The 24,726-nt window shown below is 39.4% G+C and overlaps 1 protein-coding gene and 1 long non-coding RNA gene across 2 annotated transcripts; one reads left to right on the top strand and one right to left on the bottom strand.

Annotated features, from left to right (window-relative positions):
• Positions 1-11: 11 nt before the first annotated feature.
• On the top strand, positions 12-24,726 carry tprn (taperin). Its single transcript, XM_008424607.3, has 4 exons — positions 12-2,094; positions 18,598-18,799; positions 19,654-19,772; positions 20,866-24,726. The coding sequence occupies exons 1-4, from the start codon at positions 187-189 to the stop codon at positions 20,926-20,928; spliced, it is 2,292 nt and encodes a 763-aa protein (XP_008422829.2). The 5' UTR covers positions 12-186; the 3' UTR covers positions 20,929-24,726.
• Positions 18,435-20,866, bottom strand: LOC145554093 (uncharacterized). Its single transcript, XR_014090132.1, has 2 exons — positions 20,767-20,866; positions 18,435-19,896 (listed from the first exon to the last, which is right to left on the bottom strand). It is a non-coding gene; the product is annotated as an uncharacterized LOC145554093 (long non-coding RNA).

Raw genomic sequence — 24,726 nt, 5'->3', positions numbered from 1 at the left:
AGAAAGGGAGCTAAACAGTAAGCAGGCAGAGAGCGAGAAAAGCGGCGGAGGAGGGGATGTTTGTGTGTCCGCTGGTCGGTGCTGCAGGTACGGTCACAGCCGGATAACAGCTTTCATAGCGCCGCATCGGACCGCGGCGAGTCCGCCTCGGAGTTCCCCCGTTTTCTTCACCACCAAACGCGCACAATGTCCGGCGGGGGAGACATCCACGTCCTCCGCCAAGACTCCGGCCAAGAGAGTCCGAGGATGCCGGCCTGGAAGCGAGAAATCCTGGAGAGACGGAAGGCAAAGGGCGGCGTTTCCGCGGGGAGCTCGGCCCCGGAGACGAGCCCCGGCGGCGCCGCGGGGTCGCATCACGTAAACGGGGATGTAACGGGGAATGTGAACGGTAACGGCGGTGGTAGCGCGAGGAGAGACGGGGGGGCGAGCGGCGTGTCCGGGCGGAACTACACCATCACCACGGCCAGCCAACATTTCGCCAACAACAAAGAGCCCCGAGCGGCGGCCGCGGAGAGGACGGCACCGAGGGAGAGCCTGGTGCTCCAGGAGAGTCTGGGTCCGCTGGAGGAGAACCCGTTCATCAAGCTGGAGAAGGAGCGCCGGAAGCGGCAGGACCAGGAGAACGCCGCCCGCCCGGTCCAGCACATCCTGGAGCTGTACGGGAGCGTCCCCGGGATCCGGACCATCCGGGCCGAGAACATCATCATCATAGAGTCGGATCCGGGCTACTTCCCGGAGGCCGGAGAGAGTAAAAGCTGGCAGCACAACGGGGTGGACACCTACAGCTCACTGAACGACCTTCTGGACCGGAGAGGCAGCGCCGTGACGGAGATCAGAGCCAAGGAGGTGGTCATCTACGACACCACGCTAAGCCGGAGTGAGGAGAACCTCAGCACCCTGGGCCGCCCTGACCCCGATGGCCCCCGAGACACCGGGGAGGGCCAAGGCAGGGTCAGCCGGATCCTCCAGAAGTTCGACTGTAACTACGGGAAGCTTCAGAAGAAGTCGCACAGCACGGAGAACCTTCTGGACCTGGATTGTAGTGCCAGTGCCAGGCCAAGACATTGGGCCAAGCCACAGCCAGATCTGGTGCCAAAGCCCAGGCCAAGTCCGAGCGTCAGCAGCCAGCCAACATCACCCGTCTTCCAGACTCCTTGGACTTCCAAAGCAAAGCCACAGCCGGATCACCACCCGGGCTCACCCCAGCCTGTGTCGTCCTTCCGGCAGAGGTTTGAAGGGGGCGTCGTCCCCAAAGACGAGCCAGACAGAGGGCAAAGCAAGCCCACCAGGGAGCGCGACTGGGAGGCCTCGGAAGTGTCCCCCAACCCCAAGGTGCCATGTTCTCCGGAGACCCGCCGGGCCCGTGCCGAGTCCTCCTCACTGCCCGTCTCTTCCAAGGTCTTACATGCGTCGTCTGAGTTTGAGATTCGTCCCTCCCCGAAGCCGGACATCGACCAGATCCCAGACGGGGACATCCAGGCTCGGGCCCTCGCAAACCTCCGTCTGCAGTCCAAGAACTCCTTCACTGTGGTCCCCAAGCGAAACTTACAAGCCTCGACTGCGGCCATCAGCCCCGGACCACCAAGTCCGACCAAGTCCTCGCCCTTGCCAGGAGTGCCAACACCCCCCCACTCCCCAATGAAGAAGAAAGAGGAGAAAGTGCAGAAGAAGAAGGAACCGGAAGTACCCTCTTCTCCGTCCTCTCCACCGGTCGTGACCTCACCGGCCTCACCAGTCTCTCCAGCTCCGAAGCAACCCCCCGTGGACAAACTGCCGGTCACAAACATTGACGACATAGAGGTGGAGCCCCCGCAGCGCGTCCCGGTCCCCAGCCCCATGGTGCAGAGGAAAAAGGGCAACACCTTCACGGTGGTGCCTAAGCGATCGGCGGACCCCCAGAAGAGCCCAACGGAGCCCCAGCAGGAGGCTCCGGCTGAGGCCCCGCCGGGGTCCACGCCCCCGCAGCCCCAGTACGCCCAGCTGGGCAGCCTGCTGAAGAAACGCTACCCTGCTGTGGAGGAGATCCAGGTCATCGGAGGGTACCTGAGTCTGGCCAAGTCCTGCCTGTCCAAGACCGGCTCGGTGGGCAAGAAGGTGAGAGGAACTCTGCTGGTTTTCTGATGTAGGGAAGCCAAATATTACCAAAACAGAAACACCATCAACATTTACATTAGAGCTGTTTTGGATAGAAAAAGAGGAGTACATTTCTGCTTAAAATCTCAGAAATTTTTAGATTAATCTCAGAAATTTGGAGGATAAAACAATGACAAAAGCATAGGAATTTTTGAGCTAAATCAAAAAATTTTGGAATTTTGATAATCTTCCCAAAAAAATCAAAAATGTTCTGCTGCTTTTTTTCTCTCGCAAATTGTCGACTAGTCAAGTATAACCTTTTAAAAATATATACATATTATTTTTCTTCTGACCATATTTCAGGACTTTGTGGGGGAATACAACTTTTTTCTGAGCGTCTTGACTTGCTCTTTCAGAATTCTTACTTTTTCAAAGCAAATAAAGAATTTAGACTTTTTTTCCTCAGAATTCCGACTTTTTCAGAAATGTAAAGAATTCTGACTTATATTTTCAGAATTATGAGAAAAAAGTCCAAACTATGGAAAAAAACATTAATCCTGACTTCAATCTCACAGATATTAAAGTCAGAATTCTTTTTCCTTTTCCTCAGTGGCACTAATGGTCTTCCGTACAGATCAGACCTTGAAGAAAACACAGGAAATCAGTAGATTTTTAAAAAACTTTTTGCAGAATGAAAAAGTATTTCTATTCCCTGAGTCTGGACCTTCCTCTGATCTAAACTAGGAAGTGTGACGTCACACAGGCGTGTTGCACCTGTCTGTCCAGCCAAGCTGTGCAGTGTGTGTGTGTGTGTGTGTGTTGATCTAAATCTCTTGTGTCCAATCTCTGGGTTTGCTGCGGCTCTTTATGCCTGAGTGGATTAGCAGTGTGTGTTTACACAGCCGTTTTGAGCAACTCGCTGTGCTTTTCTACTCTTTTGTTTTATTGTTTTTGTTTCTTTTGTGTGTGTGTGTGTGTGTGTGTGTGTTACTGTTTCACGTGGCTCCATTGACTGACCAATCTCATCTACGTTTCCTGCTTCCTAAAGAGCAGCCTGTTTACTCCTGAGGCATTTTTACATATTTTTAAATTAAATCATGAAGCATATTTAGGTTTTTCTTTAAAAATCTCAGCTCCGATTCCTTCCTGCTCCAGGCTAATCGTTTCTGACTCACATGCTTTTGGGATTAATTAAATATCAGGGAGTGTTGCTAATTAATTTTGCGAGCCGCTGCAGGGCTGATGTCAGATTGAGAGCTGCATGCGAGGCTTTGTTTCCTGTTTGTGCTTTTATTTGACGCTGCGGTCGCATCATAAACCTCCTTCTCTCCTGTTGAGGCGCAGAATGTTTTCACATTTCAAACTTAAGCTGTGAGGAGTTTAAAGTCACATAAACGCTGCTGGACGGAGGATCCTCCTGGGTTTTCCTCCATCTGTTTTCCCTTTAACCTCATCTTCCTGTAGCTGCTCAGAAACCACAGCATGATGCTGCCGCCACCATGTTTCTATAAACGTTTTAAATTCATTTCAGTTTTTGGTTGTATTAGGTGTTAAAGTTGTTAAAGTCCAAAAGATGTGAATACCTTCAATTAACGAAACCTTTTTAAAAATATTTTTAGATTTTACTTTTTTTAGTCAACAGATACACAAAAAGTTGAACTAAAAATATGTTGTTTTATATTTTATTTATATTTAGTATTTTTATTTACTTATTTAATTTTCATTAATTTTTAATCAACAGATCAACAAAATTTTTTTACTAAAATTTATTTAATATATTTTCTAAATTATTTATTTTTTATTTATAGTTAAGTCAACAAATCAGCAGGATACTTTCTAAAATTAATCAAGAATAACATTTTAATATACATTTTATGAAATTCTTTCATTTTTAAGTCAAGACATGAACAGAACTTATTTGTTATGCTTTTCATTTTTATTTTTTGTGAACAAATCAACCAAACTTTTACATGAAATGTTTTTCATATTTTTTTTAATCAACACATCAACATATTTTTTTTTAATATTAAATTTTAAAAATTATTTTTATTTCTCTATTTTCCACTGAGATCAACTAAACCTTTCTTTCTTAATTTCAATAATTTTTGTATTATGTTTAATGTTTTAAATCACAATATCAACCAAACTTTGTTTTTTAAATAAAAAATCTTTTTTTAGATATTATTTTTGACTGTTTTAATGTATTTTTTAATCAGCGCATTGAACAAACAGGTTTTTTCAGTTAAATATTTATTTTATTTTATAAAATGTTTCTCCTCTGCAGCCATCAGCCTGTGAATCTGTTTCAGCCTCTCACACTGGGACCTTCTGTCTGGTTTCTTTGCTGTTTCATCGCTGCTGCTGAAGCTGAAGATGCTTCAGCAGCAGCAGCTTCATCATCTTTCTGCTCATCCTGGTCACGTTTTTGCTCGTTTCGGAGCAGCCTGGAGGTTTGGGCCCGGCCCGGATCATTTCTGAGGTTTTTCCCTTTCTGTGTAAAACCAGAGCGGCCGCACCTCAGAGTTCTGGCCCGGTATTGAGGATTTTTTTCCCCCTGAACATATAAAAGTTTTTTAAACGAGGAGCTTGGCTTAAGCCCCATTCCCATCAGAAACTTGACTCCTCTCCTTCCTCCCAGCCTGATTCCTGGTGTTTCCATTGGACCGTTTGGAGGAAAAGCCTCTATTGGAGCTTCTGAATGTAGGTCAAGAGCAGCTTCTCGTTCCACGTCACTCCTCCATTTGCATAAAATCGCTCTGAGTTTTTGGGTTAAACAGAGTGGGATTGACTTCCGCTGAGCAGAGTGGCTGGATTTCCTGCGGGTTTAATGGAAGACGGCAGAGCCTCTTGGAAGTGATAGATGTGGCTGCAGAGAGTCGTGGAGGCGGCAGAGTTTGTTTTTGAAGTTTCTCTTCCCTCTAACTGCTGGTTATAACGGGAGAAGGAAGATGGAACCAGATTGTTTTCACTCTTTCCAGAGTTTTGCTCTGTTGATTCATTTAGATTACTGTTTTTGGAGTTATGGCCAATTTGTTTCACTTTTAGGGTGTTTGCAATTAAAAATCTGATAAGTGTGGCATCGATTAATCAAATTTAAAGATGTCTTTCTACAGATTTTTCATTTAACCATTTAAGTATTTTTACATTATTTTAGAAATACATTGAAAAGTGCAAATGAACAAATAATTACATTCTTTTTTTTAACCATATAAAATGTTTTGAGTCTGTACTTCAGTTAACGATTAATCGATTAATCGACTATATAAAAAAATTAGACATTCTACAGATTTTTTTTATTTGACCACATAAGCCTTTTTAGACAACATTAGTAATGCATTAAAATATGCAAATAAACAATGAAATAAAGCTTTTCTTTTAAATAAGAACAACATTTTATATCTCAAAAATCCAAAACTGTATCATTCCTTTAGTGAATTTGAACCAAATGAAGCTAACGCTATACCACTTTAGGAGTTTTGGCTAAAACGTTTACAGATGAAGGTGTTTTTTGTATCTTAAATACAAAATGTGAAAATTTTTGGACAGTTTTGGCTTAATTAGTGCTCTGAATATGTTATTTTTTTCACCAAGTGGCTTTTTAAGAGTCTGTATGCTTCAGCTAATGATTAATCAATTACTGAATTAGTTGATTATTATTTCAATAATCAATTAAATGGCCTTTTTGAGTGTATCCTCGGTTAACAACTAATTTATTCCTAAATCAGTTGATAATTATTTAAATAATTGATTAATCTGATTAATCATAATTAACTTGATTAATCATTTCAGCCCTGGTGGTGTTAGTTTTTTCCCCATTCTTCTTTGTAAAATATGTCAAACTCAGTCAGATTGGATGGAGAGCTGCTGGTGCCAACATTTGTTTATAAGTCTTTTCAAATTGATTTGGGCTTTGACTAGGCGACATTAACACAGCTTGTTATCTTAGCATTGAATTAAAATCCAGTGTAATTCAACATATTTTTTTAGTGTTGAATTAAAACCATTTTAAAAAATGTTTGTTTATTTTTGTAAATAAAAAAATGTAAAAGTTAAGAAAAAATAAATCAGAAATCAAATTTGGTATATAACTAAATCAGATAATTTTAATATGCAGTAAATATCAGCCATAATGCCAACATAAATATCGGTATTGGCCTAAATTGTTAGATTGGTGCATCACTATCTATCTTATTTTCACATTCTCTTGTTTTTCCCATTTTGAAGAGTGCCAATTTTATACCTCAATAAAAAAATACAAAAAATTCCAGTTACATTTATTTTACGTGTTAAGTTGTTGGGATTTCTTTAATTGTAACTCAGATTTTCAGTTTTTTTTAAATATCTTTAAACTTTATGAATAATCTTAAAGTTGTTTTTTTCAGGGTTGGATTAATAAAAAAAAATCATTTATTTTGACTTTTTCCACATCTTCAACTTGACCTATTTTCCCCATTCGCCTGAACGTGACTCAGGCGTTAAACAAATGCAGCCGCTCTTCTTCACACGGATCCGAAACTCGTCCTGAAGCCTCCGACCAAAACTTCCAAACTCTGCGGTTTGTTTACATCCACATTTGGATGCAGAGGCTGGGATTAGAGTCTCTGAACCGCTTGGAAAACTAAGCCGTTGTTCTTTGATTTGACTCACAGCTGTACAACCTCATAACACAAAAAGCAGCATTTGGATATGTAAACACGCCGAACAACAGGGCTACATATAAATGTGAGTTTATGGGAAGCTGCTCTTACTGCAGATCACTTTGTTCTAGTCATGATGTTCTGATGGTGCAAAAATACCCAGTACAGTCGTATTAAACCAAGATTTGGAGCAAATATGTCAATTTGTTTGACATAATCTCGTTATTTTTGATAGATAATTATGGTTACTGCTGATAATGTCCATTGTTGAGCTGCAATTGTTCTGCAGAACATTAATTTTTGTCTCGCTTCCCTAAAATCCATGTTTTTTATACGAGATCCAATTTTTATCAATTATTACATTTTACTAGCTTTCTGTTCTAAAATAAAAAAACAAGAAATGGGTTTTTTACTACAATCTTCTCTTCTGTTGATTATATAATGGAGTATTAGAGCCAAGCTTTGAGTTTAATTAAAAGAACACAGAAAATATGTAATTTTACCAGAAAATGGTCTTAAAATTATAAAAGAAAAGTTGTTTTAATGATTTAAGTTTCTGTGGTTCTTCCTTCAAAACAGATGCAGTAGTTTATATGATGGCCTCAAATTCCTGCTACTGATAATAATTTGATGCTGATGTACTAAAAGTAGGTTTTTCTAATAGTTAAGTATTATACCAAGGTATATATTTTTAACATTTCTCATTTTTCATGCTGTTCACATAAACTTACTACCTCATTCTACTAATATCATGATTTTATTCTTGTAACTAAACAAAGTCTTAGCTTGGCCTAATACTCCACCACAGAGTTGACCTGAATAGAAGCTGTAAAACAAGATGGCGGCTTTGGGTGTGAAGACATGGCTGAACTATGGAAACCCAATGAGTCATTGGTGAAGGAAAATCCAGATTTTTCAAAAACTGAAGTTTAAAACACCGAGTATTTGATGAATTGATAAACGATTCATCGCCTGTCCTGGTTTCTCTTCTCTGCTGGCTCCAATATAAACCCGACCTTTGATTGAGTGGTTTGACTTCAACACTGTCCAGTTTCTCAAACCTTTTGTAAAGCAAATTGGCTTTATTGTTGATTGTTCAACAGGCCAATTGTCTTTTACTACACATTGAAATGGCTTAAGGAGTCATTAGTTACCATCTGGCAGTAGAAAGTTGTTTTGACCAAGTTGTACTGAGTTTCTCAATGATTTCTGGCTTTAGATGTGAAGTAAGGATTATTTTGGTAAGCAGAAAAGCCATCCCATCCACATGCTCTCGGTACAAGGAGGCTGTTTGAGTTGGACTGAAAACGCCAGCCGTCAAGGAGTGACCAACCACAAGACACTTTGGGATCCTTGGAAATGTGGTTTCAGGTTTGCTTTGGTCGAAGTTGTTCTCCAGGGAATGGAGGAATCCAGACTTCCCACCACCTCGGTCCGGTTCCTGGAGGACCGTGATGCGGTTTGTTTTTGAAACCTCACACTAAAGCACAGCTTTGAGTGGAGATGTGCTTCAGCTGCCACCCAATCTGTGAAGGGTTGGTAGAAAAGCAGGCCAGAAGGCATTCAGACCATTCCTCTTCCTGTTTTATCTGTCATACTTGCATTTTCCTGAATTTTAGATGCAGTTTATGGATTTTTACTTTGCTTTTCATCCATCCTGGAGGGTTAAATATACCCGGAATGGTTAAGAGCTCGCTGTAACACAGGAAGGCCAATGAAAGGGCACGCTCCTACATTTACATTGTGCGTCTGGGCTACAGGTGAGAAAGTCCATTGTGTTTAATTATTTACCGCCCGGCAGACATTCCCCATCTCTGCTCTCTCCTCCCTTACGCTTCCTGAAACCTGCCACCGCGCCTCCTTGTCCTTTCAGAGTCAGAACCGGAGTCGCATAAACGGATTATGAAGACGTGTGTCGTCATTATTGATCTGGTGGACTGCTATTTAAATCCCTTAGCGATCATCCCACCTTCCGTAAAGTTTGTTGAGATAACGGCTTTATTGGTGTATTTGAGTTATAGTTTAACCTTCTAAGACTGCAAGGTTTCCAGTTTATCAGTTCAGGATCCAACACTGTCTGATAAACGGTTGAATTCATGGTGGATTCTTCTCCAAACCATGACGCTTCACAACTGGTTTATGCCAAATATATTCTCTCCTCTGGTGTGCAAATAGTAATGTTTTAGATAGTTTGGTAGACTGGAGTCGAATTGCAACATTGGTTACATTTTCAGCTGCTGCCATTCACACTTTGAACAACCAGTTCCCCTCCTCACCTGTGGTGGCGCTGCACCAAGAGCCACTGAAGGAAACGACACAAAAAAAAGAAAAAATGAAAATGGATTCTTACATTTCTGTTTTTTCCTTTTCACTTGATTTCAAGCGATGAAAACTTTGATTTTTGTCTCGAGTTTTGTTGTTAGTGTGACTAGTATGGTGCGTTCACGGATCGGTAAAAAATACAATATTTGAGTTTCCAACTAAAAGATCGGGGGGAACTTGAAAATTTTGAGATTAAGCTCAGAAGTTTTGTAGGTAAAAATTTTATTTTAACATTTTATGAGTGAATAAAGTCAAATATTTTTACATTTTTCGACAGTTTCTGAGTTTCAAAAGTCGAAAATGTTCACTTTAAAACTCAAAAATTCCCAAGTTGTTTTCTGAGACTAATCTAAAAATGTAGTTTTTTCTGCTCAAATTTTCACCGTTTTGAACTCGGACATTTCCGAGTTTTCTGAGATAAAGCTGCAGTTTGTAACTTTTATAATATTTTCAGATATTTGTTGAAACTGCTGCGTTGTGACAGAATGGTATGAGAGAGAGAGAATCTGTAAAAAATGCACCTCTTCTGCCTTCTCCCAGTGCTAACCAGGAACAACCAATCAGAGCCAGAAGGTGGGTGTTAGCTCATCGTTCCCACCATGGCTATGCTGCATCTAGCATAGCATTTTGTGAATGCTAAGGCTAGTTAGCTTGGCTGTCAATGACGGCTGATGAATGTTTTTCTTGTAGGTAAGATGTTTCACTGCTGGTAGCACATTTAGCAGCTGGTACATGAGGTGACTGACAGCGCTAAGACCCTCCTCTTGGCTCTGATTGGTTGTTTTTGGTTGGAGCAGTGACCATATTGCTATTTCTTCAGATAGCAATAGTAGCTCAGGGAGGAGATGGGTCCTTTCACAGATTATGTGTCTCATATTATACTGTCGTCATTGTGTGACAGTTTCAACAAATATGGAAAAGTTTTGTACTTCAGCTTTAATCCCAACATTTCTTGAGTTCTTTCTAGGAAATATATTTTTTCTATCTACCATATTCGCCGTCATAAATGAGCTTCGTTATGTTTACAATAAATGACTCTCACATCTGAGAAGTGCTGCTTCTGTTTCTATTTTTCTCAGGTTGTGAGGTAGATTTGGTTTCCAAATAAGAGAGACGTTCGTGTCGCTCTCTTTAACTATGACACACACTCTGTGGCTCACACCGAAACATGTAAATGTGTGTGTGTGAATGCTAGTTTTCCCACACGGCCCTCGGGCTGCAGCCAGCAGAGTCGGTGTTAATTAGGATTCAGCCAGTAAAGCCCCACTATCATCGTCATGTTTAATTCAGAGTGTGTGTGTTTAGGAGTAAGTAGCTGAAGCGGACGCCAGCAGACGGGGCGGGTTTTATTTTATTTTTTAAAGAATCAGAGTGAGACCTCTTCTGCTTCTGTTTCTTTCAACCCATCTAACCCCGGATTGTTCCTTTGCTGGTATCTTGAAGGATTTTAAAATAATACAAACTCAGCTGTTTCTCCGCTGCGGGTTTGATGTGGTGCGTTTTGTACCTCGGATGCAAATGTCATTCAAATAATCTGGCAGAAGCAGAGTCCACATGAAACGCCGGGCGCGCGTGTCGCTGTCCCACGCTCCCGGCGTGACGTCAGCAGCACGTCAAAAACCGTAGAGCTCTGTCTTCGTCGGGTTTTTGTCTTCGGCGGTTCGGGATCGTTTGTCCAAACCTCTGCTCATCTGTTTCAGCTCTCTCCTCTTCCTCTCTATCGTTTCCCTCCGTCTCATATCCATGGCGCCTGTCACCATGGCAACGCCAGCGGCGGCCATTCTATCCCGTCATTAGGATTCCAGGATAAGAAGGACTTTCTTTCTTTCTTTCTTTCTTTCTTTCTTTCTTTCTTTCTTTCTTTCTTTCTTTCTTTCTTTCTTTCTTTCTTTCTTTCTTTCTTTCTTTCTTTCTTTCTCTTTACTAGACGCGTTTTGACGTCAGTGCGGCGGCTGCAGGTTTCTGTAATTTATCATTTTAGAACGAAAAGCGTTTATAATGGAGTAGAAAGCTTAGAAATATTATTTACTGTCCCAAAACAAAGCGACAGCTAACAGTTATTTTAGTAATCGAGTATTCTATCGATTAAGATTAATACTAATTTTAAAAATGAATCACATTTGGTATGTTCTGCAGATTTTTTTATTTAACCACTTAAAATTATAGTATGCAGTATACAATTGCATAAAAAAGAAAATCCATCTGTTCATCCATCCATCCATATTTAATGACTGATTTATTAACATCATATTGTAATAAACACATAGGAAACCTTTGTTATATTACTAAATGGTCTGAAATGAATTAAAATGATCAATAAACAAACTATAACCAGTTGTATTTCTCTGCTGCCTGTGACTTGCTGGTGTTGCAGATAAAACCGTCACCAGTTGGACTTTAAGCTCTTCCTGATTGCTCTCCACTGTTTCCCATCAGGACTGACATCCAGTCGGTTTCTCTCCTCAGAATGATTTTCCCACCGTTCATCCCGTCATTCTGACCTTCCTTTTGTCTCCATTGTGGCTTTTCCAGACACGCCTAAACCTCCAACTTTGTCAGTCTGCCATTAAACACACCAACATTGAATGGTGGCTGTGTGTGTTGGGAGTGGACCGTCTGATTGGTTTGGATCTCCACCCTGCCGGTGTCGCCTTACACACCTGGTTCACCTGCGGGAACGCTCTCAGAAATCCACCTTCCTTTTTATTCTGGCTCTTATCAGGGACAATCCTACGCTGGAGCCACGCAGATGCTCACTCACAGGAGGCTAAAGGGCAAACTATTATCTCCGTGAGTCACACCGACAGAGTAAACACGCTTTCCAGCAGCGTCCGCCTACGTTGGTTTGATAGAAACGAATCTATCTGAGATTTAAAATCACATGAAACAGGAACATTTACACTGAACTGGAACATTGAGTCCGTTTGGTGGTCAGAAGTTTGAGCTGTTTGTTTGAGCCGTTCTTTCAGCAGGATGGAGACGTCCAGTCACCTCAGTGGTTTTATAAACAAAACAAACTAAAAACTGTGTGTGTGGTTTGAGTTTATGATGGATTTTGAGCTCAAAAATAAAGAATTTGCAAGAAAAAAAAATTCAGAAATGTTTTGATTTCTAGAAAGAATGTGGCAATTTCTGAGCTCCCAAAGTTTAAAATGTGAGGGGAAAAAAAAGACATTTTGAGATTAATTTCAGAAATGTTCTAGAAAAAACAAGCACACGTTCGAGCGCGTTGCCTGTTGCTCAGGTTGACGCTGCGCCGCTGCAGCATGCAGGTTTTCCTTGAGGCTGTGATGCAGCTGACGCTCTGCAGCCTGATCATCGTGAGCTAATATTATCTGCCTGCTGGAGATTAGCTCTAATCAGGCACCTGCTCATCCTGGACGCTCTGCTGGTGGAAACGGATCCAGAGACTCGGTTTAACTCTGAGGACTCTGCAGCGGCAGCGCCTTCAACGCGCCGCGGCGGTTTGACTGTGGCGCAGCTTCAGTGAGGTTGTCAAACTCCAGGCGCAGTCGGAGCTCTGCGCAGGAAGCTCGCTCCACCAAACGGGGACACGGCATGCCGCTTGGCCTGGAAAGAAATTCCTGGCAGCCGCTCACCAGGACACTGATGGAGACATAATCTCCTCCGCAGCTTTTCCCTCCGTCTTTCTGTCCTCCTCTGTCTGCGCTTTTCCATTTCACCTGGGGAAAATTAGAGGAAGCTGAAGATTTTTAGATGACGTCAAGTTCTAGTGTGAAAAAGATCCCATGAAATGCAAACGCTGATAAAGATGGAGAGATATTAAGAAAACTAGAGGTGAACCGACTGCAGTTTCTCCAAAATGTCTGATGCCGTTTTTTTTTTGTTGTTGTTTTTTTTTGTCTGAGCTGCTGCTAAATATATTCCAGAGGTAGATGAGAAAATGTTTTCATGTAAATGTCTATCGATCACCAATCTCTTATAATTAAGAAATTGTGAGCCTATTTATTGGTGCAGCCATACAAAAGTACAGTAGATATGGAAGAGGATTAGTGCCACTGGAAAAAAAAGATTCTGCGAAAAAGGAGTCTTTTTTTTTTCACAGAATTTTTACGTTTTTTTGCAGAATTCGGACTTTTTCCTCAAGAATCTAACTTTATCTTAGAATTCAGACTTTTTCTTCACTGAATTTTGAACTTTTTCCACATATTGACTTTTTTCGCAGAATTCTGACATTTTTCTGATTTCTGACGTTAATCTCTCCGTTTTGATTTATTTTCCCCCAAAATTCTGCCTTTTTTAAAACGATAAAAATTCTTTCAATTATGGAAATGAATGCAAAATCAACAGATCCCCACATTTTTTTTAATTTTAGTGCATAATTGTAAATTTATTTTTAGATTTATTTCTTTACCGCTAACTTCGTCTTTAGGCTTTTTGTTTAGCACCACCTACAGGTCTGGAGGAGTAACTGGGGCTATTGTCAGTATTTCTGTGTGTCAGATTGTTGTTCTCAACCAAATCTTTGCAGTAGTTCAGCCTAAAGTTGTGCATTAAAGCTTCACCCTGCAGAGCGTTGTGGGTTTTCTGGTAAATATAAAACGAAGGCCGTCCCTGATACCGCGGCTTCCTGTTTCTGCGCCGTGTGGTGAACCAGAATGACGGCGTTCCCAAATCTGCTGGTGGACCTTTTTTTTTTTTCCTCTGCTTCATTCGCCCTCAGGAAAGAGGACAAACCACTCCTGCTTTGGTGGCAGCAGCTTTCAGCATCAAAACAAGTATCTGGTCCATGTCAGCAGCGGACCTCATAAAGAGTTAAAAATCCCGTCTTTGTTTTGGCGCACTGACTTGGACGCAGAGCAGCGAGGGCAGAGCAAAAGAAAAGTGAAAGACTGTGAAAGAGGAAGCGAGCCCAGCCTGATTTATTGATGGGGCCTCGGCTTTGGCAGCCAGAGACGGAGAAACAATGCCGCTCTAGCAGAGAAAGTCTTTGTTTCCTCAAGACTTTTAGTGGCTGAAATGAGTCAATATCCTGGAAGCTGACACATTTTACAAAGTTTGTTCAATGGGGATTTTGAATAATTTGTGACTTTTGTCACTTTGAGCACATTGAATATAAATATCTGTGGATTTTATTGTCATTTTAATTGATAGACCAACACAACGTAGCAGAATAGTCTAATTGGATGGAAAAAGTCTATAATAACTAGATAAACATGTAAATGCTCTCACATCAATTTCATTGACCGATTACACATGATGACATCTGGAGCTGTTGGATGTTATTGTTTACATCCAGAGGTTTTGGTCATGTTCTCAACACTGGAGGGCAAAAGGACGATTATTTTACCTGCTATCCGTCGCTGCGCTGCTGCTGTACAACGACCCTGTTGGCTAAATAAAACCTGGAGATGTTGGTGTTTCTCATGTAGAGCAGTGCGCCACCGCAAAGGAAACTTTCTGTGTTAACTTCCAGATTATGGCAGAAAAACCATTAAAGAACAACTCAAAACCACTTTTTTCTCTCTTTTTGTCAGCTACGCTACGCACAAACTTATTGCCATAGAAACTGACAACAACCCATTTTATGTTTCAGGATTCAACACCAACATTTCCCACACAAAGTACAGAACATTCAGTCCGTTACAGTTTTATGTTTTCAGGCTTGATTTTTATTTTGCGATTATTAATAAGTGATCGCTGTGGTGGATTAGCTACCCCTGCTACTAGCTAAGCTAACACTGCGGTGGTTTATTAGCTAATATAAACACCTGTTCTACTGATGATGTCAGAGTTGGTGTTCAGGTCAGCTTTTTAAAAAAATGTTAACTGAACCGAGATACTGAATTCCACAGCACATCTACATGTTATGGTTGTCATAGTCAAGCTAGCATAGCTGACCTACTTCCCTCTCCCTTGCTATTTTTTCTTAATCTAAACTTTTTCCTGACCTTGTTATCTAGTTATCATAGCAGCAAAGCACTGCATCTCTTTTTCTTTCTTATATCAGGCGTACATTTAAGACTTAGCGTTTATATTGACAACTTAACAGCTAAAACCAATGCTAGTCTTTGAAACTTTTTGCCCTCCAGTGGGAGACAGGGGCGAGATTTTGCACATGTGACATCATCCATATATACCCAAATCATCGATTACTCGTTTAGTTAACAATTACGCAGATGATTGCTAACTCTTGTTAATGTAGGACAGAAAGTTCAGTTTAGTTTTGCACTGGATTTTATTTTAAGGAGTGTCCTAGTAAAGTACAAATGCACGCCACACTTTTCAGATTTTTATGTGATTCCACTCAGCATTTTTCTTCCACCTTACAATTACTCCCAGGATGTGAAGAATAACAAAGTTATTAGCCATGTTAATCATGAGAAATGAAGCTACTTTGAACATTTAGCTCCTTCGGTATCAAATGTAGGTCAGGCTGCAGGTGATGAGGCCTCATCTTCTCCTGAATGACCTTTGCACCCTGGCACGCCTGCACAGGCTTTACGGGATTATAAATATGTGGAGCGGCTCCTCTGATTGGTCAGCTTTCTGGCCCGATAATCTTAACACCTGAGCTAATTCCCTTGTGTTTTTAGAACAGGAAACGTATCTGTGGACACCGCAGAGCAAAGGTTTGATCTCCATGGCAACAGCAGAGGAAGAAATAAAAGCGTTTCACGTTTGTGACGCCTACAAGCGGTCAGAACATGTTGAAAGTGGCTTTTTATAAACTATGAGGGGCTTTTTGAGTCAACTTGAGCTATAACCGCCCGCTAAAGAGGAACTGCGCTCTTCACTGGTTAAAAATGGATCTTGGTGTAATTTTGTAGTTTTTTTTGTGGTTGTGATTATGAAGCAGAAAAACTCTTAACTCTCACTTAAAGAGACATTCAGGCTCAGAAACACGGGGGATAAACTGGAGTTTGGCTTCAGCAACATCCAGTTGCCCTGCTTTTATTTTATAGTCGTTATAAAATATTTTCTGATTTTCTATCTGCAATTTCCTGTCGAGCTTTGACCGGACCGTTCTGATTTTAGAGGCCAGAGTCGGTGATGGACAGTAAACACGAGGAAGGAAACAAAATGACTGCAAACAACTTTATGATACGGATGGATGGATCCACTTTCAGATAATGGAACAATAAATTACATTTTGAACTGTAAATGAATAAAAAGTTTTTATTTTTTTATTCTTGGAGTTTTTTTGTAAAGCAAATTCTCAACTTTTGAAACTCTGAAATTTCCACAATTTTTCCTGTAAAATTTCTGAGGCGAATCTCAAAATTTCTGACTTTTGTTTGGCGGAAATCTACAACTTTTTTTCTTTTCCAAAGAAGAACTTGATACTTTGAGTCTTTTCACTTTATGACTTTACAGGCTGTCACTTCCTTATTGCTGCATGATTACTCAGTCTTTATCATCTGCTGACGCTGCAGAACCACCGGTCGGGTCGGTCCCTTTCCACCGGCGCTGGCTGCCTCGGTATCCGCAGGCTGGCGTCGCTTCAGCGGGCCAGGTGGCTTCGTTGCGGGAGCTCCGTGTCCGGGCCCGCTTGTCTCCAGGCTGGCGCCGTAAGAAGCGTCTGTTTGGCGGCTCTCGGCCGCTGATTCAGGCGAGACGAGCCGTGTAATCCGGCCTGAACAACGGCTCCACCAGACAGAGATCTCAGTGGGTTAAACACGCCGTCTGTTGTCTCTGGGAAAGTCTTGAGTTGGCCATCCATTTTTTTAAAATGGCGTCGAAGCACGCAGACTTTTAAAGCGATATTAAGGATTTTGTTTAAGACTTTAGCTGCCGCTTCTCACCTATTTAAAATCTCAACGATAGCTAAATGTAAAGTTGGTACTTACTCGGTTGGTTAAGGTCCAACCGAGTAATTTTATTTTGGGAATGTTCTTGTTACGGTAGCTATGGTAACGGAATGCTAGCCCTGAGAAGGCTAACCGCGACTGTTAGCAGCGGAACAGGAAAAGGCTAAAAAGTAGCTCAATATTAACTTAAATTGCCGTTACTGACCTTGTTTTATGGACTGAAGCTAAAATGAAGCTGCTTTTTAAATTTAATTACTATTTATTTATGTAAATCAAGTGGAATATTACTAAAAATACTCAACCCGGATGTGATTCTCTATTATTCGCTCTGGTTCTGAATACCGTACACCTGGAAGGACGTTTGGTCTTACTTTTTTCTACTTTATGACACTAACCGTGGCAAAGTGTGTTTTTACAACTGTTAGCATCTAGTTAGCATCTGAAAAGTTGGAATAATACTTGAACCACAGAGGAGTTGAAAAGGATGCTTCATGGATGTAGAGATCTATTCCCTACTTCATAGTCTAACAGTACAGCCAAACAGATTCAAAGAGAAACAACAAAAGCAAAGGAAGTGGATTAGCATTGCTATGCTAGCAACTCGTGTTGTCATCCAGGATAATCGTTAATGTCTCTGCTGCCTGGTTATTGAGCTATGAATCATTTAATTTCACTTTAGGATAAACAAAGTATTGTTGAATTGAAAAATTGGGATTCATGAGCAGGAAGTAGGCTAAAAATGGACGCCGAAGCTAATTTCAGAAGCATAAAGCAGCTTGTTGGTGGTAAAGGCAAAAAATGAACAAATTTAAGACTTTACTTTTGTAGACTCCCATAATGACCACAACTGGTTTAAAATAAAAGGTGCTATTGATGCAGACGGGCCGCATGTGTGAGCTAAGCTGTTTCACTTCCTGCTCTTGTGCTGCCATGGCAACAGAGAGCAGTGGGTTAAACTGGGGCTCTAAACTCCATCCCTGATCTAAATCTGCCCTAATCTGCATCACACGGCAACAAACCAACAATAACATCAACACCTTCGACTCTTTGACACCATTCAGAGTCAAAACGCATAATCTCTCACTGAAAAGTATTTTATTTTACAGTTTATTTCTTTAAAAAGTTGTTTTACATCTTAATCATCTAACTTGGTTCCCACATCCAGAGTTTTATTTGCTTTAAATGTGTTGATTATTGCTTTGTTTAAGTTTCAGCTAGTAGTTATTGTCAATATGCCTTAATTAGATAGCAGGTTCTTATCTTTCCCATTTTGAAGAGTGGCTGAGAAGAGATGGGCCTCTGTGTCGCATCATGTTTAAACTCCAGGGAAACAGGAGGTCATTAATTACTAATAAAGGGTTCCTACTGTCAGCTTAGAAATATACAAGTAAAGTAATAATGGAATAAATAATAATAAAAACAATAACTATAAAAATATGGAGGTAAAAATGTTACAAAAATAGACTCAAAATAAATATATAAAGATATAAAAATGGTCACATAAAAAGTATGGTAGTAAAATAAATGCAATAGTAAAAAAAATCTAAAATATGAAAATAGAATAAACAAAATGATTCAGTCACAAATAATAAAAGTAGTAATGATGCAACAATAATAAAGATAAAATGTATGAATGAAAGAAAATGATTTATTTACATCTGATTTATGGCTGTTGTTGTTGATCTGTGTCTCTGAAGCCGTCAACACTTGACACAGAATATTTTTTACTTTTGTTGATAAGTTTTATGACGGACATAAAGAAATAAAGTTTATATTTTCCTGCTTCTCCACAGCTGAAGATCTCGTTCAACGAGTCGAGCCTCCAGAGCACCTACGAGTATCCGTCAGAGAGCAGCGTGTGGGACAGCGGCGAGGAGGACGAGGACGACAAGCGGGACAGGACGCCAGCGGACGAGCAGCCCAGCATGGTGGGACGTTTCCACATCCCTCGACCCAGCCTGGTCGGATCGCCGGTCCACTCCGAAAACGGAAATGGTGAGACCCGACGTTAAGACCAAACTATAAAACCTAACCAACAGAACAATTCAGGCCTAGTCAAAGTCCAGACTTACTTTCTGCAGCTAGATTTGAAAATAAATGCTCACAGACACGTTCTGTCCATTCTGACTGAACATGAACTAAAATAGAATAAGCACTCCACACTTTTCAGATTACCAATTGTACAAAAACATGAACAGTCAGGCATCCTCCTCCTTCCATTGGACAATTCTGAAATACTTTGTGTTTTTCTGTCACATTCAGTTCCTGTAATATATATTTAAGTCTTTAGTTGCTTGACAAAATCTTTAAAAAAATCAAGTTTCATCAGTTCTTTTGCAAGTAAACGAATGAAAACAGTGAGACAGTAGTGAGGTGTGTGGAAACAGTGGGACCAGCTCTATACACTTTATTATTTGAAGTGGTGACAGTTAATAAAATACATTATTTTAATACTTTTATCTACATAAGGTGGAATTTTTCTCCTATTTACTAAATTTCTTATAAAAAAAAAAACTTTTGTTGTTTGGTAAAATGGGAATTTCTCACACAGAGTTAAGAATATGAAATAATATGAACAAGTTTGAGCTAAAAACTATCAAGTTATATATAAAGATGTTAGGTAGCATTTTATGTAGAAATGTTGAAGAACATATGCAGTAAAACCTCTGAAATCAAACCAGATGATTTATTAGTTGGATCCCAGAGCCCCCTACTGGAGAAAACCTGTAACTACATTTGGTTTCAGTTCAGCGAGCGATTTCTTTTCGTTATTATTATTTGCATATCAGCGCTACAGAAATAAATGTTGAGTAAATTAAATAATAATGTGTTTTCCTAATTGTTTGCAGACCTTTCCAGCTACATTCCCAAGCACTCTGTGGACTTCAACACCTGGCAGGAAAACAAACAAGAAGACAAAGTTTACCAGGAAGAAGCCACTTCGCCGCAGGTCACAGAGGAGGTCATGGTAAGAACCAAGAAACACCCAAAGGAAAACTGTTTGGATCCGAGACGTTTTCCAGCCTCACATATTGTTTTTTTTTTTTTTTTGTTACTAATGATGGTGAATAAGTTTAAAATGTAAACAGACCCTGTCAAAAGAATAGAATAAGACATTAATAAAACATTTTTCCACCTTAAATGCAACAAAATCTTTAAACTAGATGCTTGTATAGCATTGATTTTGATGTAGGATTGAACTGATTCATCAAATTAATCGTGATTAATCAATTATTGAAGTAACTGTCCACTAATTTAGTAATCGATTAATTGGAGTAAACAGACTCAAAAAAGTAATTTTTATTAAACAAAACAACATATTGAGAGCAGTAATTAAGGTAAAGCTTTAATAAGATATATTTATGTATATTTTGGATTTATGATGATATTTGACCCAAGTCTGCGACAGACTGGCGACCTGTCCAGGGTGACCCCGCCTCTCACCCGGAACGTTAGCTGGAGATGGGCACCAGCAGCCCTCCTGACCCCACTGAGGGACAAGGGTGTGAGAAAATGGATGGATTTGACCCAAATTATTAAAATAAGAAATTAACGATTAATCGATTAATTGGATTGGATTTTTTTTTTTATGTTGCACATTTTCATTTAACTGCTTAAACCTTTGATGTATAATATTAAAAATACATGAGAATTGAACAATTCAGTTCCTTCTTGAAATAAGAAAATAAACATTTTATTGCTTAAAATGCAAAACCGCAGCATTCATGTAGTAAATTTGAACAAAATGTTTACATATTTGTATAGTTTGGGCTTAATTACTGCTTTGAATATGTTGTTTTTTTCACCAAATGTTCAGTTTTGAGTCTGTATACTGCAGTTACCGATTAATCGATTCCAGTTAGCGATTAATAACTTAACAGACGATTATTTAAATGATCAATTAATCACAATTTATTTCCTACTCTAAGTGAAATTTTGAGCAAATTCTAGTGAGTTCTGACCTAAAATCTCTGGTTTTCTCCAATAAACATGAGGAGAAGTTGAGTCCAGCTGTGACCTTTGACCTCATGTAACGGTGTTTAACGTCGTTTTGTGTCCAGCTAACTCCGGCAGACAGCTCCTCCCTGTCCGACTACAGCAGCGAACCGGCGCTTTACTTCTGACGGCCGGACGGCAGCATCTCGGACCGCAGCTCAGGGCGGCGCTCTGACCCGCCGACCTCCTGCCACAGATCTGCTGTCTCAGCGACAAATAGGAATGAAAAAGGAACAAACAAAAACAAAGAAGCAGCTGGGCTGTGTTTCCCCCTCCGATGGAGGACAGTTGATCTGTCCGACACTTTCGCTCGTTGGTGACGGAGTTCAGTGTTAGGTCTTTCTCTGCCTCTGTGCAGATTATAAATAGCAGACAGAAAAACAACAAAACATGAAGGTAAAAGGTGCCACAACTATTTTCTTTTCGTACGTGCATGTTTGATTTCAGCTTCTGTTTCACTGTAAAGTTTCTCTTGGCCTTTTGTTAGTTTCAGGTTTTCATGCTGTATTAAACTTTCTGGATGTTTTTCTGAGGTGTTTAAAAAAAAAAAAAACTTCCCTTCGTTTGGAAGGAGGTGAAGGAACGATGTTCCATGTTGGGCCGTTTTAGATGGAAAGAAAAAATTACACCAAAAACTCAGAAATTTTGAGATTTACCTAATCTGAAATTTTCTAGAAAAAAACTGGAAATTTTTTAGCTTGAAAAGCTGAAAATTGCTAGAAAAAAAATTAGAAATTCAGATAATTTCAGAAATCTTTTGGAAAGAAAATCTTGGAAATTTCTGACTGTCAAAAAGTAGAAGAATTGCTGGTGAAATTTTCATAAAGTTTCTAAAGTTGAAAATTTGCTAGACGAAATTCCGAAATTTAGATTATTTTGAGATTTTCAGAAACTGTCTAGAAAAAACATTGCAAATTTCTGAGCTTGAAAAGTCAAACATTTGCTAGAATAAACCTGATAAATTTTAGGATTAATTAATTACATTTTCTAGAAAAAAAAAACTTGGAATTTGCTAGAAAAAAATTATTTTGAGTTTGATTTTAGAAATTTACATACAAACATTTGGAAATTTCTGAGTTTTTAAAGATAAAAATTTGTTAGAAAAAACTCAAGTTTTGAGGATGGATATTTTCTAATCAAAAATTTTCTAAAAAAAAAAACAACATTGGAAATTTCTAAGCTTCAAAAGTGAAATAAAATTGCTAGAAAAAAGTTCCTAAACTTTGAAATTAGAAATAGAAAAAAACTCGGATATTTCTGACTTTCAAAAAGTAGAAAATGTGCTACAACAAATTTAGACATGTTTAATCGTACAAATTTACATAAAATCTTCTGAGTTTCTAAAGCTGAAAACTTGTTAGAAAGAACTCCTGTTTTGAGATTAATGTCAGAAATCTTCTTGAAAAAAGTGTTGGTGATTTTTGAGCTTCAAAAGTGACAAAAATTGCTAAAAAAAACAACTAAATTTTGAAATTAATCTCAGAAGTTTTCTGGAAGAAAACTAGAAAACTTGAAAAAAGCTACATAATTCTGCTTTAAAAACCTTGAAACTAGGTTTCAAAAATTTAACATTTTCCACTTTTTTAAAAGAATTTCCTAATTTTTTCTTAAACTTTTGAGCTTGATCTAAAATTATCTGAATATTTTAGTGGAATTTTTTCTTTTTTTTTTTACATCGGCCCTGATTTGCCGTCGTAAAGCAGACACCTGTCGATCAGTAGCAGCTTTTATTCCGTATCGAATGCTCTGGAAAAAAGTGACCTTCGCCAATTATAATATCAATAATGATAATGTCTGTATGTCCAAATGGTCCAAACAAATCATGGATCTGCAGAATGTGTTTATGTGAACTCTTCTACCTATAAATGTTGCGATTCAATGTTTTTTTCCGACTTCTTTTCTGTGAGGTTTTCGTTTGCATGTGTGAAGGAAACCAGGAGGAAAATCTTGATTTTTTTTAAAAGTCAGACCTCGAATACTTTGACATTCCGGTTGTTTGAAGGATAAATCATAAAAATGAAACATTGGTGGGAACTAGGCATGGGTTGGTATTTGCAAAACCAATTAAAAGCTAAGATGTAGAATATGATCTAATTGTCACATATTGATTATTACAGCCATGGGCGGTTCTAGATGGGGGGCAGCAGGGCCCATGGCCCCTGTACTAAATAAATAATATATAATCAGTTTCTCATGATGACATAGAAACTGTAACTACTTCATTGTTAGACCAATTTAATTTCTTCCCTTCACAATTTAACAACTAATTAAAAATGAAAATGTTTGAGTTTTACCTTCAGCTGTTGTCTAGATCAAAGTTCTGTATCTATGGAGCTACATTGGGGCCATAACATTAGTTTTTTTAAAACAAAAAAAGGAATACATTTTGAAACTAAAAAAAATTATTTGAAATGGGGGGACAAAAACAACTTTTTTATAATCTGATTTTTTTTTTTTCCGTTTCAAACTTCTGGTCAGGTTTGGCATGTGGGCGGAGCCTCAGATATGGAATCATGACTAGAAAAAATATTCCCAGCTGTCGCATTCAAAAACCTTGGGGAATTAAAGCGTTTTCATTCCATGTTATTTTTCAAAACTAATCACATAAACATTGAGTATATACATTTTTTGGTTGGGCCAACACACCTGAATGAAATGACTGACTTGTTTAGTCTCTTAGAGAATTTTATGACAAATTTGTGGAATAATTAAGCAATTTGAATCAAATATTTTTGAACGATGTACAGAAGATAATCACTGCTTTGTAGTAACTGTGGAACAAACCAAATGAGAGCATGAAAGAAATTGGACTGAGGACAGAGCCCAGAGGAACTCCACATGTAAATGGACGCGTACCAGAAATCAATGGGAGTTTTTAGTTTGAAGTCAAATACCTGCTGGAGGTTAAAATGTTTTATTTTGATTTCTAACCCATTAATTGGTGCATCTTTGTTTTGCACCAACCAGAATCCAGACAAGAACTTTTTCTCTTGCATCTCATTTTGGTAAAAAAAACAACAAAAAGTACTGGGACTGAGGACAGAGCCCAGAGGAACCCCACATGTAAAGGGAGAAAAAGACCAAAAATGGTTGAGTTCTTAATTTAAAGTAACTTCAACAGCAAGGGGTTAAATTGTCTGATTTATTTTGTCCTATCATGTCTGTTAATCACTACAAGTTTGAGTAATTTAACAAAAGTGATGGGCCAAGAATGGAGCCCTGAGAAACCCCAAAGTGGACTGAAAATTATGTATTTAATAAGGGAAAAAAATATTTTTTATAATTGATGTTCTGATCTGGCTGATCTAACAAGCCATCAAATCAAGTTTAACTTTTTAAACGTTTGGTAGACCTTAACGTTCCTCTGCCAGCCCATGCCTAGTGGGAACTAATGGATTGAGAGGCTTTGTTTATGCTTGAATGAATTTTTTTTTAAGATTTTGTTTTTATACGAGACAATTATGGTTTTCTTGACCTCATTATTGCGCCAACTGATTAAAGTGTTGCTGTGCTGGCCTCACACTCGTCCCTCCACCAGTATTCCTGAACTTTTCCTCCACAATCACCTGGTCACCTGGATTATTTCCAGTCCTGGAAGCTGGATTATCGTTTTTTAATTCCTGGAGTCTTTGGATGCTGAATGTCTTTGCACTGTCATTCTTATGTTTTTACGCTGCATTTTGCACCTGATGAGTCATAAAAACAAGTGATGGATGAAATTCGCAGAGCAGCAAGCCGAACTGGAGGGTTGAACCACTAAACCCGTGAAAACTAAGCGGTACTTTTGTGCCGGTAAAACGCAGAAGGACGCCGTTTTGAAGTGAAACTCTCCAGCCGAACCGGAGGAATGCACTGCCGATTTTTGCCATGCTTGCTTCTGTTTTTAAATGTTTGTCGCAGCCTTGTATTAAAGTCTCATGATTGTC

This window comes from Poecilia reticulata, chromosome 12 (genome assembly GCF_904066995.2).
Source record: "Poecilia reticulata chromosome 12, P_reticulata-male-v2, whole genome shotgun sequence".
In the NCBI taxonomy this organism is placed as follows: Eukaryota; Metazoa; Chordata; class Actinopteri; order Cyprinodontiformes; family Poeciliidae; genus Poecilia; species Poecilia reticulata.
This window is presented reverse-complemented; position numbering and strand designations above follow the sequence as displayed.

Coding starts and splice junctions, on each gene's coding strand:
- tprn (XM_008424607.3), top strand. CDS start 187: ATGTCCGGCGGGGGAGACATCCACGTCCTCCGCCAAGACTCCGGCCAA. Junction 18,800..19,653: donor CCACTCCGAAAACGGAAATG/GTGAGACCCGAC, acceptor AATTGTTTGCAG/ACCTTTCCAGCTACATTCCC. Junction 19,773..20,865: donor AGGTCACAGAGGAGGTCATG/GTAAGAACCAAG, acceptor TTTTGTGTCCAG/CTAACTCCGGCAGACAGCTC.